Source organism: Eretmochelys imbricata, chromosome 6, assembly GCF_965152235.1.
Source record: "Eretmochelys imbricata isolate rEreImb1 chromosome 6, rEreImb1.hap1, whole genome shotgun sequence".
Classification (NCBI taxonomy): Eukaryota; Metazoa; Chordata; order Testudines; family Cheloniidae; genus Eretmochelys; species Eretmochelys imbricata.
This window is the reverse complement of record NC_135577.1, coordinates 69069020-69084563: the sequence shown is the minus strand read 5'-3', so window position 1 is coordinate 69084563 and position 15544 is coordinate 69069020. Positions and strand designations below refer to the sequence as shown.

Sequence of the window (15544 nt, the reverse complement as noted above, 5' to 3'; positions counted from 1 at the left end):
GCTAGACCAGGAAAATACCTTGCATCCCAAAAGGTCCAAACACTTGCTCACCTTATCAGCTGGTGTCCATTGAGGCTGCTGCTGTTTGGCTCGTTCAGTTGCTGCCTGGACAGCCAGGGAGTTTGGAGGAGGGTACAAAAACAGGAACGCAAAGAGGCACTAATTTTCTAATGTGCTGGAGGATGCTCCCCCTGCCTTCGCCCCAGACACCACTCAGACACCACCCCTTCCCCTAAGGGACCACCCCCACTCCGCCTCTTTCAGCACCCACTCTGCCCCTGCCTCTTCCTCTTCCCACCCCCACTCTGCCCCTTCCCCTGAGTGCTCCCTGTCCTCGCTCCTCCCCGGCAGGGCCTCCTGCATGCCGGGGAACAACTGATTGGGGCGGGCAGGAGGCGCTGATCAATGGAGCTGCCGGTGGGCACGAGGCGCTGGGGGGTAGAGGGAGAGGAGCTGATTGTGAGGGATTGCTGGAGCACCCATGGAGTCAGTGCATATGGGAACTCAGACCCCTTGGCAGGAACATAGTAATGTTTGGCCCCATTGGGGGTCACTGTGCATGTGGCAAAGGTGTGTCATACTCTCCTGACAGGCTCCAGAACAGCGTCATTTGTTGGCAGTGCAAATCTGGCCAGTGATGAGGTATGGAGGATATCCAGAACCTTATGCTGGGTATCCTGGATCTCTTCCAGGGGAATTGGAGTTCCTCCGCAACTCTCTGCAACAGTTCCTGAAATTACCTGAAGTCATCCAGAGGAGAGGGGGATGCTGCAGTCACCGCTATGTCCGGAGATGAAGAGGGAAATCTCGATGGTTCTGGAGGCACCACCAGGACCAGACTAAGGGGTTCTTCCCCTAACAGTGGATCCCAGTGCCTGCTAGAAGGATCCCTTGTGGGGGAGGCAGGTGAAGGTTCTCTCACAAACTGAGCCTGTTCTGCGGGAAGGGTATTAGGACCAGGGTCCCCAGAATGACCCTTCTGGCTCCTATGCATAGAGGCAGCCATGGGCCTCTGCCCCTCACGGGGCAGCGCACAGTAGAGCCGCCTGGCTGCACTTCCATGTAGGAGCTGGAGGGGGGACAAACCACTGCTTCTGGGAGCTGCTTGAGGTAAGCGCCGCCCGTAGCCTGCACCCCGAGACACCCTCCCATGCCTCATCCCCTGCCCCAGCCCTCATCCCCCTCCCAAACTCCGAACCCCTCAGTCCCAGCCCAGAGCACCCTCCTACACCCCAAACCCCTCATCCCCAGCCCCACCCCAGAGCCTGCACCCCCAGCTGGAGCCCTCACCCTCCCTCCCCGCACCCTATCCCCTCTGCCCTAGCCCAGAGCCCCATCCTGCACCCTGAACTCATTTCTGGCCCTACCCTGGAGCCTGCACCCCCAGCCAGAGCCCTCATCCCCTTCTGTACCCCAACCCCAATTTTGTGAGCATTCATGGCCCACCATACAATTTCCATACCCAGATGTGGCCCTCGGGCCAAAACGTTTTCCCACCCCTGTGGTATAGTCTCCACAATGTAGATGCAGCCTAGGTCTTTTGATTATTATCTAGTCAGAGTAGCATATCAACTGCAAGCCTAGGTGAGAACTACAACTGCCTAAATGATCACTAACTCCCACCAACAAATATTTCTCTGTTTTAAAAAACGAGGAAATTAAATGGCAAAAAACTTTGTTAACATGGAGTTAAGGTTGCCCAATGATAGCTCATGCCCTTCCACAACATCGAAGATCAGCAACTTAACTTCTGAAAACCAGGAAATTCAGAATTAAGATAAATGCCCACACAACCTTAATGCTGCCCTCTCTGAGCAATGCACAATAGCCATAACACACACATTTGCACTTTGCCTTTTCACTTTAATAGACAGGTGCTACTTGTGCTTGCCCTAAGCTCAAACACTAAGCCTGGAGCTCCAGCACCATACTTGTAAAATTTACCACTTCAAACCCTTTTACAACCTCTTCACACTTGCACACAGGATTCCACCTGGCTATCCTTTCCCCTACCCATCGTTTAATCCACTGACTGCTCTCATGTCCCACCTTACTTCTGACAATACCCTTAGCAAGAAGACCCCGGTGCTCTGCTAGTGACACAAAGTACACAATTCTGTACTGAAATGATGCACACTGGGAACCTCAAGGTACACATGTACATCTTTCTTTTGACAACACACATGGTGGGACTCAGACCCAGATCTTCCCATACCATAATCCAGAGGTTCTCAAACTTCATTGCACCACAACCCCCTTCTGACAACAATAATTACTACAAGACCCCAGGAGGGGTGACCTAGGCCTGAGCCTGCCGAAGCCCCGCCACCCCAGGTGGTGGGGGTTCCAAAGCCAAAGCCCCACTGCCCCAGGCTGGGGAGCTGAAGCCAAAGCCCAAGAGCTTCAGCCCCACACAGGGGGCCTGTAAACCTTAGCCCCACCACCCAGGGCTGAAGCCCTCGGGCTTTGGCTTAGGCCCTGGGCCCCAGCAAGTCTAAGCCAGCCCTGGCAACCCCATTAAAATGGGGTCGAAACCCACAGTTTGAGAACCGCTGCCATAATCACAGCTCTGTGAAGCTCCTCAAACTATCCCCAGATCTCCTTGTACCATAAACACACCTCTATCAACCTGTCCCACCTATTGCCTCCACTGTTCTCAACATCTACACTTAAAACACTGAAAGAAACTGGAGTGCATGCAGACAATTTCCCATGGCTCTTGCCAACTCCGGGGGGGCAGAGTTAAGGAAGGGCATGTGGTGTCACCAGGTAACCTTAACTCTGTATTTTTCACCATTGAAAATAGCACTGTCAACACTGCTGGTACAGTAGCTATGCTGGAATTGGCTGCTCCATCCCAGCTGCACGTCACTCCTCTGTTGAGATTCCAAATGCTGTGTCCCGTAAATTAATGACAGGTTTCAGAGTAGCAGCCGTGTTAGTCTGTATTCGCAAAAAGAAAAGGAGTACTTGTGGCACCTTCGAGACTAACAAATTTATCTGAGCATAAGCTTTCGTGAGCTACAGCTCACTTCATCGGATGCATCCGATGAAGTGAGCTGTAGCTCACGAAAGCTTATGCGCAAATAAATTTGTTAGTCTCGAAGGTGCCACAAGTACTCCTTTTCTTTTTCCGTAAATTAATGTTACTCAGAGCAGAAGTAACTTTAAAGTGTAGGTTTATCTAGCCTCAGTCACATCTGTTTGGAGAGAGGAACATGCTATTCTAAGCAACTGATTTCTCCCTTCTGCCAGGTTACACCCTATTTCTGTATACCTCTATCTTACATAGAGGGATCACAGAGTGAGAGGAGGGAAGGATATAAAGTCAGAGTAAAGAGTGTTTGTGATAGCTCTGTATTTCCATATTTTCCAAAATATTGGGTGATAGAAGCTGCGGGGGGGACGGGTATTTTTATAGATTTACCTGAAGGTAAAATTTTCTGAGTTTACAGTTGTTGTGGTTTGAAAACAGCAATGTTCTTTTAAGGTGCTTTCCCCCTTTAATTATTGATACAAATGTACAATCTTAACTTGAGGTTAAGGAAGCTTTTGTTGTGTGACCTAATATAAATGCACTTTAAATGAAATGAAATGAGTAACTGCTTTTACAGAATGTTTGTCACATCATTATAACAAGCGGTTAATGTGACTACATGAGATACTCACAAAATTAGAATCTTTTTCTGGAAAATGTATTAAAAATTATAGAATGGGTACAGCATTTATTTACTGTTAATGGAAAACTGTTGCATTTATAATAATAGTATTACAGGATCTCCTGCTGTCATAGAATGATGGCAAAAGTAGCCCAGGTATTGTAATATTTTTCTTGAGTGCAGTGGACATGTCTCTAAACATGCAAGACCAGGGTTTTACTTGACCCTAATTTCAAAAGGCCTGAAGAGATGGTATCCTAAGCTTCTTTCACCTTCAAAATTTCAACTCTCCATTTTCACCTCTATAGTCACCAAACTCCTTTCTCCTCATGATTGCTTTCATCCTTCTGTAACAATGACTGAGGTGGAGACTATAATATAGCCAGAAGGATGGCCAAGTCATTGCTTTTCCTTCTAGAAAGTTAGAATCTACTGGCTTCATAAAACAAGATTTTGGATTCTGTTGCAAGGCCAACCGACAGGCAACTGCAGACCACACTTTTAGAAGCATATTTTATTCAGTGTTTCTAAATCTAGATTTTACAGAATAGCTAACAACTTCCAGTAAGATGTTAATTAGGTCCCAAAGGAAGGTTTTTCATAACTCTTACCTACATACTGTGCCTTTCTAATTAAGAAGCAACCCAAGTAAAATAAGACACTGAAAATTATAAAATAAGATATTTTAACTCAATCACACACAGAGGCTTTATAGCTGAAATAGAAGACACTGTCAATTTGAAATTAAAAGGTCTGCTTTACTTTAAATGAGAAATCATTGGTGCTAGTTTGCTTAAAACACATATTACTTATATAGCTGAATTTTTATCTTAAACAAGTTGAGTACTAATTGCAGTGAATGTGGAATGTATCTATATATAGTTTTTTCCCTAATTCCAAGATGGTTTCATTATATACAAAATATACCTCTGAAGTTAAGCAATTTATTGGTTCCTTCTCCAGCAGAGAAATGTATAATTATCAAAAACATTAAAAGCATAAGATAACACTATTTAGAAAAGTTCTGATTTTCCTTTCCAAGGGTATACTATAGCTCATTTAAAAGAGCTGCACTTTTCCAAACTGGATATCTGTTTTGGAAGATTAAAAAAATTAATTGTTCTGTTTTTTAAACCCAGAGAGGGATTAAATTACAGTAACTCCTCGCTTAATGTTGTAGTTATATTCCTGAAAAATGTGACTTTAAGTGAAACGATGTTAAGCGAATCCAATTTCCCCATAAGAATTAATGTAAATGGCGGGGGTTAGGTTCCAGGGAAATTTTTTTCACAGACAAAAGATTATATTATATATATATGTACAGTATAAGTTTTAAACAATTGAATAGTGTACACAGCGATGATGATTGTGAAGCTTGGTTAAGGTGGTGGAGTCAGAGGGTGGAAGAGGGTGGGATATTTCCCAGGGAATGCCTTAGCGCTAAATGATGAACTAGCACTCAGCTGAGCCCTCAAGGGTTAACACATTGTTGTTAATGTAGCCTCACACTCTACAAGGCAGCACAAATAGAGGGAGGGGAGACAGCATGGCAGACAGAGACAAACACCCTGTGTGTGAGAGAGGAGGAGAGATGTGCATTGCCCCTTTAAGTACACTGACCTCACTCTAAGTACATTGCCTTTTTAAGTAGATCAATAAGTTGAAACAGCAACTGTTACTAGCAAGCTCCCTCCATCATGAGCCCTGTAATGTGCCCCCCTGCTCTATGGAGATGGGGTAAGCAGGGTGCAGGAGCAGGGGAGAGGGGAACACCCTGACATTAGCCCCCCTCTTCCCAAGTTATTGCTCCTCTACACATCTATTTTTGTTTTAACTGTGTGTGCTATAAAAATGTAAAATATGGACCTTCAGCTGCAAAACATTAAGGGCCAAAACCTAACCAAAAAAAAAAAAAAGGTATGTAAGGCCCCAAATCCTGCAATCAGACAGCAGGCCCATTCATCTGTACTGAGCACTATTAAATTAAATGGGGCTCTGCAAAGTGATACACTCTCATGGATTCAGTTGTAGGACTGGCATTAAGTTTACACTTGTTGCTCACAACTACTTTGTGCCTCAAAAAGGAGAATTTGTGAACAGAAACAGCATTTGCAGGCATAAATTAAGCCGATCTCAGGATATTTGCAAATGCAGTTTGCATACAAATTCTGTGTGTTGTAACATTAAAACTATTGTACACACAAAACTATAGGTGAAAATTAAGAATCTAGATCAAGGCTCCTTTTAAAGTGATCCTCTGATGAAGTGACACAATCTTTAGGAGCTTGTTGAGATTGACGGGTTTCTCATACTCTTTTTTCCTTTCTCAAGATGTAACTTTTTCTCTTATCTATCTTCTCTGTGTTTATGTATTTTTTAAATAAGCTGAACTAATGTTAGCAGGAGTGGGAGCTCTAATAAAGACCAGGCTTCAGCTGCTTCTTGCATTTTTACCACCATGTTTAGTCAATGTCCCTTTCAGAAGTTGAATCAGAAGGCAGGAGTCTTGTCTACACTAGGGCTTCCACCAATTCCAAAATGGGAAGGTATTTTTGTTGTTGTTTTTTTTTAACTTCTCCTCACCATCCACAAGCCTCTAGAGATGTGATTAGAGCACAGTTCCTCCTACCCCAATGGTAAATTACGATATGGTCCAGTCAGCAATACAAAATCTGTATATATGCACAGCGCTTAAACATTTTAAAGGCCCAACTATAATGTAGCATGGCTTTGCCTCTGTGGATACAAGGCCAGGGGCAGAGCATAGCTTTTTGACATAGTTATAACATGGTTAGGTCCCAACCACACTGGCAAGATCAAGTCATATTACAACACAGGTGGTCACTAACACGTATAAAGCTCCATGTTTAAAGGGACACTATCAACTTTCTTAGATTGTAAACTCTTCAGGGAGAGGCCCATGTCTTCAAAAATATTTATATTGTATTTTCCACAGAGGGGCTCTGATTCTCTTTTGGTCTTCTGGGTCCTACTGTAATACAAATATCAGGACTACTGTAGTGTATAGGAAAGGGTAGTATCCCTCTAAGTAGTTTTTGAGCCCTCTAGTGGCACTCACCATGTTCAGTGTTTTAGAAGTTGTCAAAAACTGGTCAGAGCTTGTACTGACTTGAATGGGAACAGTAGGTGCTCAGCACTCCTTTGAAAATCAGACCCCTTTATAATGTCTCAAGTTGGGATCCAAAAGATGGAGGTGTGACAAAGCAAGATACATCTGTATCAAATTATGAACTCTATTTTGCAGTAGGTGTTGAATACTAGGATAAACTTGCCATACCCAGGAAAGGCAATTGCCACCTCATTGAAGGACTATAGCTAAGACTAATCTAAGGCCATTAAAACTGCTGGCCCACCTCCATGGAACAATGTGTTTTCTGCACAGAGGTATGCAGGGAGTGACAAGCATGACAGCAGGGAGCTAGAGGAGTGATTCTCAACTTATTTATCATTGTGGGCCACACTGGGTGAAGAGGCAGCCCGGACCCCACCATGCTGGGCAGCTGGAAACCTGGACCCTGCCAAGCGGGCCAGCCTTTAGCACATAGCTGAGCTGGGTTGCACCTGTGTGCTAAATGGGCTGCATGTGGGCCACAGGTTGAGAACAGCTGGGCTAGTACTTCCCAGTGGAGCACAATGCAGAGACACAGAGATCCTACTTAACAGCAAGGTTCTGCTCTGTGCTGGGGGAGCCAACCACTGCCACACATAGGAAAGACTCACAAGAGTGCAAGGGCAGGCAGGACTTTGCCCTATATGAAATGCTGACAAACACTGGACTCACAAGAAGGGTGAGATCAGACCATGGGAGGAGCTGTCTCAGTACTCTTAGCCCTGGTCTACACTGGTGAGGGGGTGGGGGGAGATCGATCTAAGTTACGCAACTTCAGCTACATGAATAACGTACCTGAAGTCGACATACTAAGATCAACTTACCGTGGTGTCTTCACCGCAGCGAGTCAACTCCCCCTGCACCTCTCGTGGTGCTGGAGCACAGGAGTCAACAAGAGAGCGCTCAGGGGTCGATTTATCACGTCTAGACTAGACGCAATAAATCGATCCCTGCTGGATCAATCGCTGCCCGCCGATCCGATCCGGCGGGTAGTGAAGATATACCCTTAGTGTTTTCAGCTATCTGTAATTCTTGACTGCTTGAAGAATAAACTGACTGTGGTTAAGAAACTCCTTTGCTAAGCCAATGTTCCTTGCTTTCCTGTGATGTTTTCCTTGATGAGGTTAAAACAGAAGCATAGGGTGTCCATAACCTCTTGGGGAGCATATGTAAGAGACTGGCTTTGGGGTCTAGGGCAATTGGATGACAGCATCCCACATCCGAAGGAAGGATGTCAGAAAAGTGGTCTGAGTCTTGGAGTTTGCCTTGTAGTCTGTAAGCTAGAAATAGTGACTAGACCCTACCCAGACCCAAGGGGCTTGGAAACGCATGTAAAAAGCTGTATATATCCACTGGATATTTTCCACTTTAACATTACAAACATAAATGTAACTCAGATGTTGACAACATCCTTTAATATTTGAAAATTCCAAATGTTCCCCACTATGTGAACACAACAGTCCTTTTTCAGACTAAAGAAAATAACATTTCCCCGTGCCTTCCATGATTCAACAGTTATGGAAACAGCTGCAGCATTTGCTGCTGGCAAGGGTCTGAATAGAAATCTGTCCCTATTCTAAGTATCCCTCACTTGGCCAGGCAGTACAGGGAAAGTGTCCTAATCAGAAGCCTGATCCCACTGCCTGGATTCACGAAGAGGTCAAGGAATCTCTTGTTCCCTCTGACAGTTCTAATGCTTCCAGGCTCTTCCTTATGCTGCAAACTGAACAAAACAGAAAGGCAGAAAGCATCTAATTCCCTTCCATATCCTGCATGATCACATATGTACGGCAGGGAGAGGGCACCTCTATCCAAAATGTGGATGAATGTGAAAGCCTAGTCCTTCCACCACACTAGCAACCAATATGTAGAGCGGGGGGTTAGCAACAACCTCTTTCATCTAATACAACAATCAAATTGTGGAGGGTGGGTTACAGCCCTATAACACTCACCCACTCAATCAGTAACAAGGGACGAAAATCCTTTTGCCTGATTTCAAGGAACAGCTGTACCATTATTTATTCTGCAGCACACCGGACCTAAACTTTACAGCATGGTTCCATGATTTCTGCAATTCATCAGTTATAAATCCTACAGCATAATGTAAATTACACAGCAGGAAATGTATGGAAATACATTTAACACCAAATAGTTATATAAAATTCTTTTTATATTTGTTTTTAATATTTAATTGAAGGAAAACCTCTCATGTTTAATGAGTTTCTATGTCTTTCATGCTGCTGCAGAACTTCAACCTTGCCACAGAATCTAACTCCACTGCATCATAGAAATCAGAAGACATTACATAAGAATTTAGGTCCAGTAAGCCATAAAGTAAATGGTACGCTGCTCATTGGAAAAAAAATAGGGCACCGTGTATATGTAGTACCCACTGCAGCTGAATAAAGCTAAACTCTCAACTAAGTCAGGAATTTCAAACATTCCTGTTGGAAAAGGAATATACAGAACCACCTACTGGATACTCTGGTAGCCAGTGAAGATCCCTGAGAGTCAGCCTGTCCAATTTGCAAACTGTACTTGCAATACTTTATATCTGTGACGGAAAAAACTGAAGCTAAACTGTGCACACACATTTAAGAAAATTAGGCCAATCTGCATCCTGGGATACAAAGTAACTCTAAGTAACATTATAGCATTAAAGCATAATTTTTAATGAGTTTATTTCTCTAACATTTTCATATCCTAGTAAATACAGTTCAACTAACATGAAGAACTGGATATTCTGGCATCCCATGAGTTTCACAATACCAGGTATCTGGTACCTGGCACTTTCTAACTGACAGCACATTTACCCATTTCCAAGCACCTGGGGTCCAGATGGGAAGAGGGGCTAGCATTCTATATGGAGATGAAAAAAAGCTTGGTGTTGGAGAGAAAACACTGATTATTGGATTAGCTGACAAAATTCTGACATAATTATACCTACAGCACTGTTTGTCTTGTTATCACCAGCCATCGATCCTATTAAACTACTGAGAGAAGCTAGCCATTAAAACAAATCAATATATTTGTGCATGCTTTATAGAAAAAAATAAACATTAGATATATGATATTTATAATAATACATATGCATATGCAGAAAACAGAAGACAATGTGGAATTATTTTTAGTCTAGATTAAACATTTATGGTGTAATGGTGAATGATGAGATGTTTGGATCTATGTGTAATCAGTGTTATGTCACACTGCTTTAATAGTCATTGCAAGCTGAAGCTGCTCAGCAAATCTCAAATACCATCTTTGTAACCACAACATAAATTATGAGACACAAAGTATAATCTGAATGCTAATCTTTTTCTTACTGGAAAGAAGCTCCAAAAATTGGACATAGCACAGAACAAGGACACAAATTGCCCTATTAACTTTGCCATTAGCAGGTCTTATTGATTGTTCCCAACATTATTTTATCCATTGGAAGCAATAGAACGTTTTTAGATTATTAAGTGTTACAGATACCCAAAGAAAGCACACTGGTGGTTCCTGATCCTATTTTTCTCCACTGAAAGCCTTCCAGGAGGGCCAAATTATATATTCCTCCCCCACAATTCATCAGATGTTCCCAAATGACCCCATCTTCACAAATGGAGAGTTCCTGATTTTATTTTTTAAACCAAGAATCCACTTCTTGATTTATGCGCCCATCTTTTCCCACTGAAAATCCCTTGGAGGAACCTGAATCTATCCTCACCAGTAACAGCAGATCTACAGGAGCCCCTGATCATGACTTCCCAAACAACAGATCCCTAAGTGATCTTGCCTATATCCTCTTCAGAAGAAATAACCACTAGGTGTTTCTAACTATCCTGTCCTCTGAAAGACTAGCAAGTATTTCTGACTCTATTTTTACCTCTTTAGGTGGTAATAACTTATCTTTCTCAGGAAATGTTTCTGACTTTGTTCTTTGATGAAGTACCCTAAGTGCTCCTTTAATAGATCTTCTCAATATGCTTTCACAAGAGGTATTTTATAGCAGCACGATTAGCACCTCCATATTACTGTACTTTGCAAAGCAGCTATGAACCTTACAACTTAGCAAATGACTGATACAGTGCAGTTGCTTTTATGAAGACGAAGACTTATTCACCTGTTGGAGTTGTGCTTTTGAGATGCGAATGACAGGGGGAAACTTGTTGCCACTGGGAATGACAGGAAGCTGCCTACGGCCAGTTGAGCGGGAAGAGGAGGAATGGCTCTCTGCTGATTGACTCCTGGGTAACCCAGCCTCTTTCTTAGGGTCCAAGTGGGAGGACAGATGGGCAATAGGGCTCAGGGTGCGGAGGATGGGACTTGAAATTCTCGGAGTGGAGAAATGCAGCATGTGAGATGAGTTGAGCTGTGAGAACAACATGGTGGGGAAAAAAGTAAGTTTTTCACATATATTTTTTTTAACAATTTATTTTTGACCTACTGCCTGTGTAGCTTTCTTACAGTGACAGAATCACATCTCTCTCTCTCAGGCTAAAAGCTGATAATTTAAGAAAGATATAAATTCAGAAGCCTCCACATTTATCATCCATTAAAAAAATTAATATCACAATAAGAAGTGAGCATCCTTTTTCTCTTTGGCTATCTAGTCCCCTAACTTTACTCATCTATTCAGCAAGCATACATATAGGATAGGTATAACACTAAGCAAAGAAACTGTTGCAAAGATAATGACTGCATGAAATTGTTGATCACCGCACTTGTCTTTTCTACTGTTTAACACAGCAACATTGTTTTCTGACCGGACTATTTTTGCAGATCCATATACAGCATGCTTTACAACTGTGGTGGAACTAAAGCACAATGGGACTGCTGAAGTACCTAATTCATAAGGATAAGCACTGAGGCTAAAAGCAGCGACTTCTGGGAAATTTCCAAATTATGGGATGAAATTGGAGGAACAAACTGAAATGGTGAAGCTATAACAATTGTGGATTCCTGTATTGTCTGGATCAGGACTGAGCTAAAGATTTCATCCCAAATGTTGCAACCAACAGGAAAAAAACAAACCTTGGAAAGAGCTTGGATGGCTGTAGTGTGTAGAATAGGCAACATACAGGAACTGCAAGAACAAAGCCTCTCAGCTTTTGGAACACCTTTTCATTTAGGGTAGACAAAGCTCCAATAAAACCTATAGCCCTTGAATGCACAACTCTGAAGCCAACTAAAATCTTTGCAAGTCCTAATAAGCATTGAAGCAATACTGTTGAATATCTATTGCTAAAAATCATCAGATGAGATAATTATTTATCTCCTTTTTTGCAATTACTTTTAGACAAAATCAGAAAAGGGGAGAGATATGGAAAAATTTCCTTTAAAGTTTCTTGGATTTGATTTCTTCTGTTACTGCTGCTCTTTTAATTTTCGTTGGTATTTGGGAATCCCATTTGTCTTCCTATTATGATTGGATATTGATAATACTGTGGATGTATTGCACAGTTTCCAAGGAGAAGGTGTTAACAGCAGCATCACTTCTAGAGCTTCAGTACCCATAAAGTAGAATCATAGAATATCAGGGTTGGAAGGGACCTCAGGAGGTCATCTAGTCCAATCTCCTGCTCAAAGCAGGACCAATCCCCAATTAAATCACAGTTATCATTCACTTAAAAAAAAAACTATGCCCAATGTGTCATAAAAGCAGCATGTGAAGAAGGAAGATACATTAAAATTGGAGGAACTCTAAAATAAGGGAAAGAACATTTCAAAGCCCTACTTCCTGTACCCCTTGCATTTCAAAGGCTACTACTTATGATCATTTTAGTGACATTTCTAAATAATAACAAACCAACAGAAGCATGCAGACAAATCAGTTTTATAATTGTTCATATATATATTGAAAGTGGATTGCTAAACAAGTGTGACAAGAACAAACATCTGATTGATTAATCTAAAAGATGAAAGTGATATTAGCTGATACAGATTAGCCTCTTTCAATACGAATGAAAAAGTTGTACTGTTGAGAGATCTACTTGACAAATACTACATTTTGAAGACAGCTTTGTTCAGATACCATATAAAGTCTCACTGCATTTGGATACAAGTAGCAGAAATAAGAAAGAACAAGAAAATTAGTTCCCTCATCTGTAATTTTTATTTCTTATATTGGAAGGCACCAAGAGCTCTAGATATTACTCATGGGCTAGACCTGTTCATTCCACTCCAATAGAGTCATCTTAGACTGTTTTCTTTCCTCCTTTGAGCTCAGATTTCATGTATTGGGCTGCTATAGCCCTGCATTCTGACCCAGGGAGATTAATTCTAATGCTGAAACTATATAAACTAGGCAGAAAACATTAACATCACTGTAGATGGCACAATTAGTAGAATTAACGGAACTACATCTACAAACTCAATTTTATCAATAACCTTTTAATGTAAAAGGAGGGTTTGCCCAGATCAGTGCTTCCCTTCCATTATGAGAAATAAAAATGACAGGTTAAGTAAATTAATTTTCTCTTTCTCATACATGAGCTACACTCCAGGCCAATGGATTTTATGGTAAGTAGCAAGCAGTAAAAGACAATTCCTAAAGAGGGAAGACACATTAAATACAAGTCAATGTAAATCCCTACAGGTAAAACAAAAATAAATAATGTATTTTATTCATTTACTTTTTGTAATATTAACTTTATTATTTGCTTCTTTAGTTTAGGTTGAGGTAAGCCAAAAGAGCAAGGGCTGCATAAGTTGAGGAGAGAATGTGAGTTTGATAGAACTTGGGGAAATAACCACAAATCTTAAGTGGCCACACTGTAAATCCTTTCATCCCAAGAATCTGAGGGTATGTCTACACTGCAATTAAAAACCTGTGGCTGGCCCATGCCAACTGACTCAGCTCAGACGAAGAGGCTGTTTAACATTTGGGACTGGACTGAAGCCCTGGCTCTAAGACCCTACCAGCTGCAGCCCAAACCTGAACGTCTACACCGCAATTAAACAGCCCCGCAGCCTGACCCCGGCAACCCTGAGTCACCTGGCAGGGTATCTGATTACGGTGTAGACATACCCTGAGGCACCCTTAACAGAATAAACTTTGATGCTCCCAGGAGGGGACTTACTGGATGCTTTGCACACTTAATTTGATTTTTGAGAGCTAACATAATGGGGACCTTGAAGAATTTTTCAATACTCCCATGAAGATAAAATAAGGCATCTAACTTTCTCCACTCTTTGGTCAAGGGCTGAGAGATTTTAAAACCCATTTCACATCCAAAAAATGTTTTTCTAATAACAGTTGGGAAAGAAATAGACTGATCCAACTTTCTTACTGTTATCCAAGGTAGTTGTATCTCAAAAGGAGACAGACAAATACGGTGAGGCGTCCACTTAACGAGTAAAAAGATAGTAAGGGGGCTGGCAGTGGTTGGAGCAGTGGTCAGGCCTTGTGGTTAGAGCAACAGTTGGTAGCCAGGAATAGGAGCTCAGGATCAGAGCTGGAGTAACAGACCAGATGCCACAGCCAAAGTTCAGAGCTGAAGACAGAAATCAGAGCTGAAGGTCAGAGCCGGGTTATCTGGAGTAAGGCAAGGTTGGGGTCAAGGTAGGAGCAGGGCTGAATCTGAGGCAGGAACAGGGCTGGGACAAGGATGAAACAAAGCAGGAACACGACTTGGAACAAGCAGAGTAGGAGTTATCACAGCCGTGCATGAATGCTTTCAGCAGTTGCTGAACTACTGCTCCTTTGGGGTTAAAGAGATGCTCTGATGACTTCCAACCAATCAGGCAGTATAGCCAATCAGGCGTCCTACTGCAGGCCAGCCGTATGCCTCAAATTTTGCCATAAGTGCAATACTAACTCAATATGAGGGGCCCCACAACCAACTCCACCCTGTGCCTATTATTCTTGGAAGCTAATCCCAGCAGAAAAAAATTACGTTTAGAACAAGGAGCTACGGGCTATCGAGGTGGATTTTGAGGAGTGGGGCTACCTCCTAGAAGGATCCTAGTTCCTGGTTCAAGTCCTAATGGATGACAAGAACCTGGAGTACATACAGACTGCAAGATGCCTTAACCAATGCCAGATCTGCTGCTCTTTCTTCCTCACTGACTTCGACTTTGTTGTAACTTATCAACAGGGGACAAGAAACAGCAAGGCAGATACCCTATCTCACAAAGATGAATATTCTGTTACTATGCTCAAGATGTCCAACTATGTCAATGGGACAACTGACAGCTGTCTGATGTCCTCCATCCACTTCTACTCCCCAATGACTCATATGCAACCCAGATCTGCCAGATCCTGAACTATGAGGGTACCCAAAATGATTGAGTTCCAACTACAGAATGGTCTCTTCTGTCGTAAGGGTTGTGTTTATGTTCCAGAGGGACCATCTAGGCTTCAGGTATTGAAATTATACCACAATTTTCCACTTGAGGGCCACTGTGGCCAATTCAAGACCTGGAATCTGGTTTCAAGGAGCTTCTCATTAACTCAGAGCTCAAAAACCTTTAAGGTGGTTTGAAAACTCTGCTGCTTCTACTGTTATTTGTTAGTTCAGGACCAACATGAAGGGATGGAGGAATATCCTCCACCAAAGTGAAGTATGAAATGGGAGACTACCAAGAGTGGTATAAATACTGGTGTGTGAAAACGTGTAACAGGATTTCTGTAGTGACTTTATAGCTATGTCACTTTTGGCAACTCATTGTGTCAACCTTTTCATTGCAGAATTATATTTAGATTGTACACTACTATGAGCTACTAAACCACACTCTACTGCTTTGACTTGTGAAGAACTGCCAGTGGGAC

At 42.4% G+C, this 15544-nt stretch overlaps 1 protein-coding gene across 2 annotated transcripts in view; it reads right to left on the bottom strand.

Annotated features, from left to right (window-relative positions):
• The window catches only part of TTBK2 (tau tubulin kinase 2), a 207524-nt gene that overhangs the window by 12156 nt on the left and 179824 nt on the right, over positions 1–15544 (bottom strand). For both annotated transcript variants that reach the window (XM_077818805.1, XM_077818806.1), the window contains one exon: positions 10895–11143. In XM_077818805.1, the coding sequence (XP_077674931.1) occupies positions 10895–11143 (249 nt within the window). The remainder of the gene's footprint in view (positions 1–10894; positions 11144–15544) is intronic.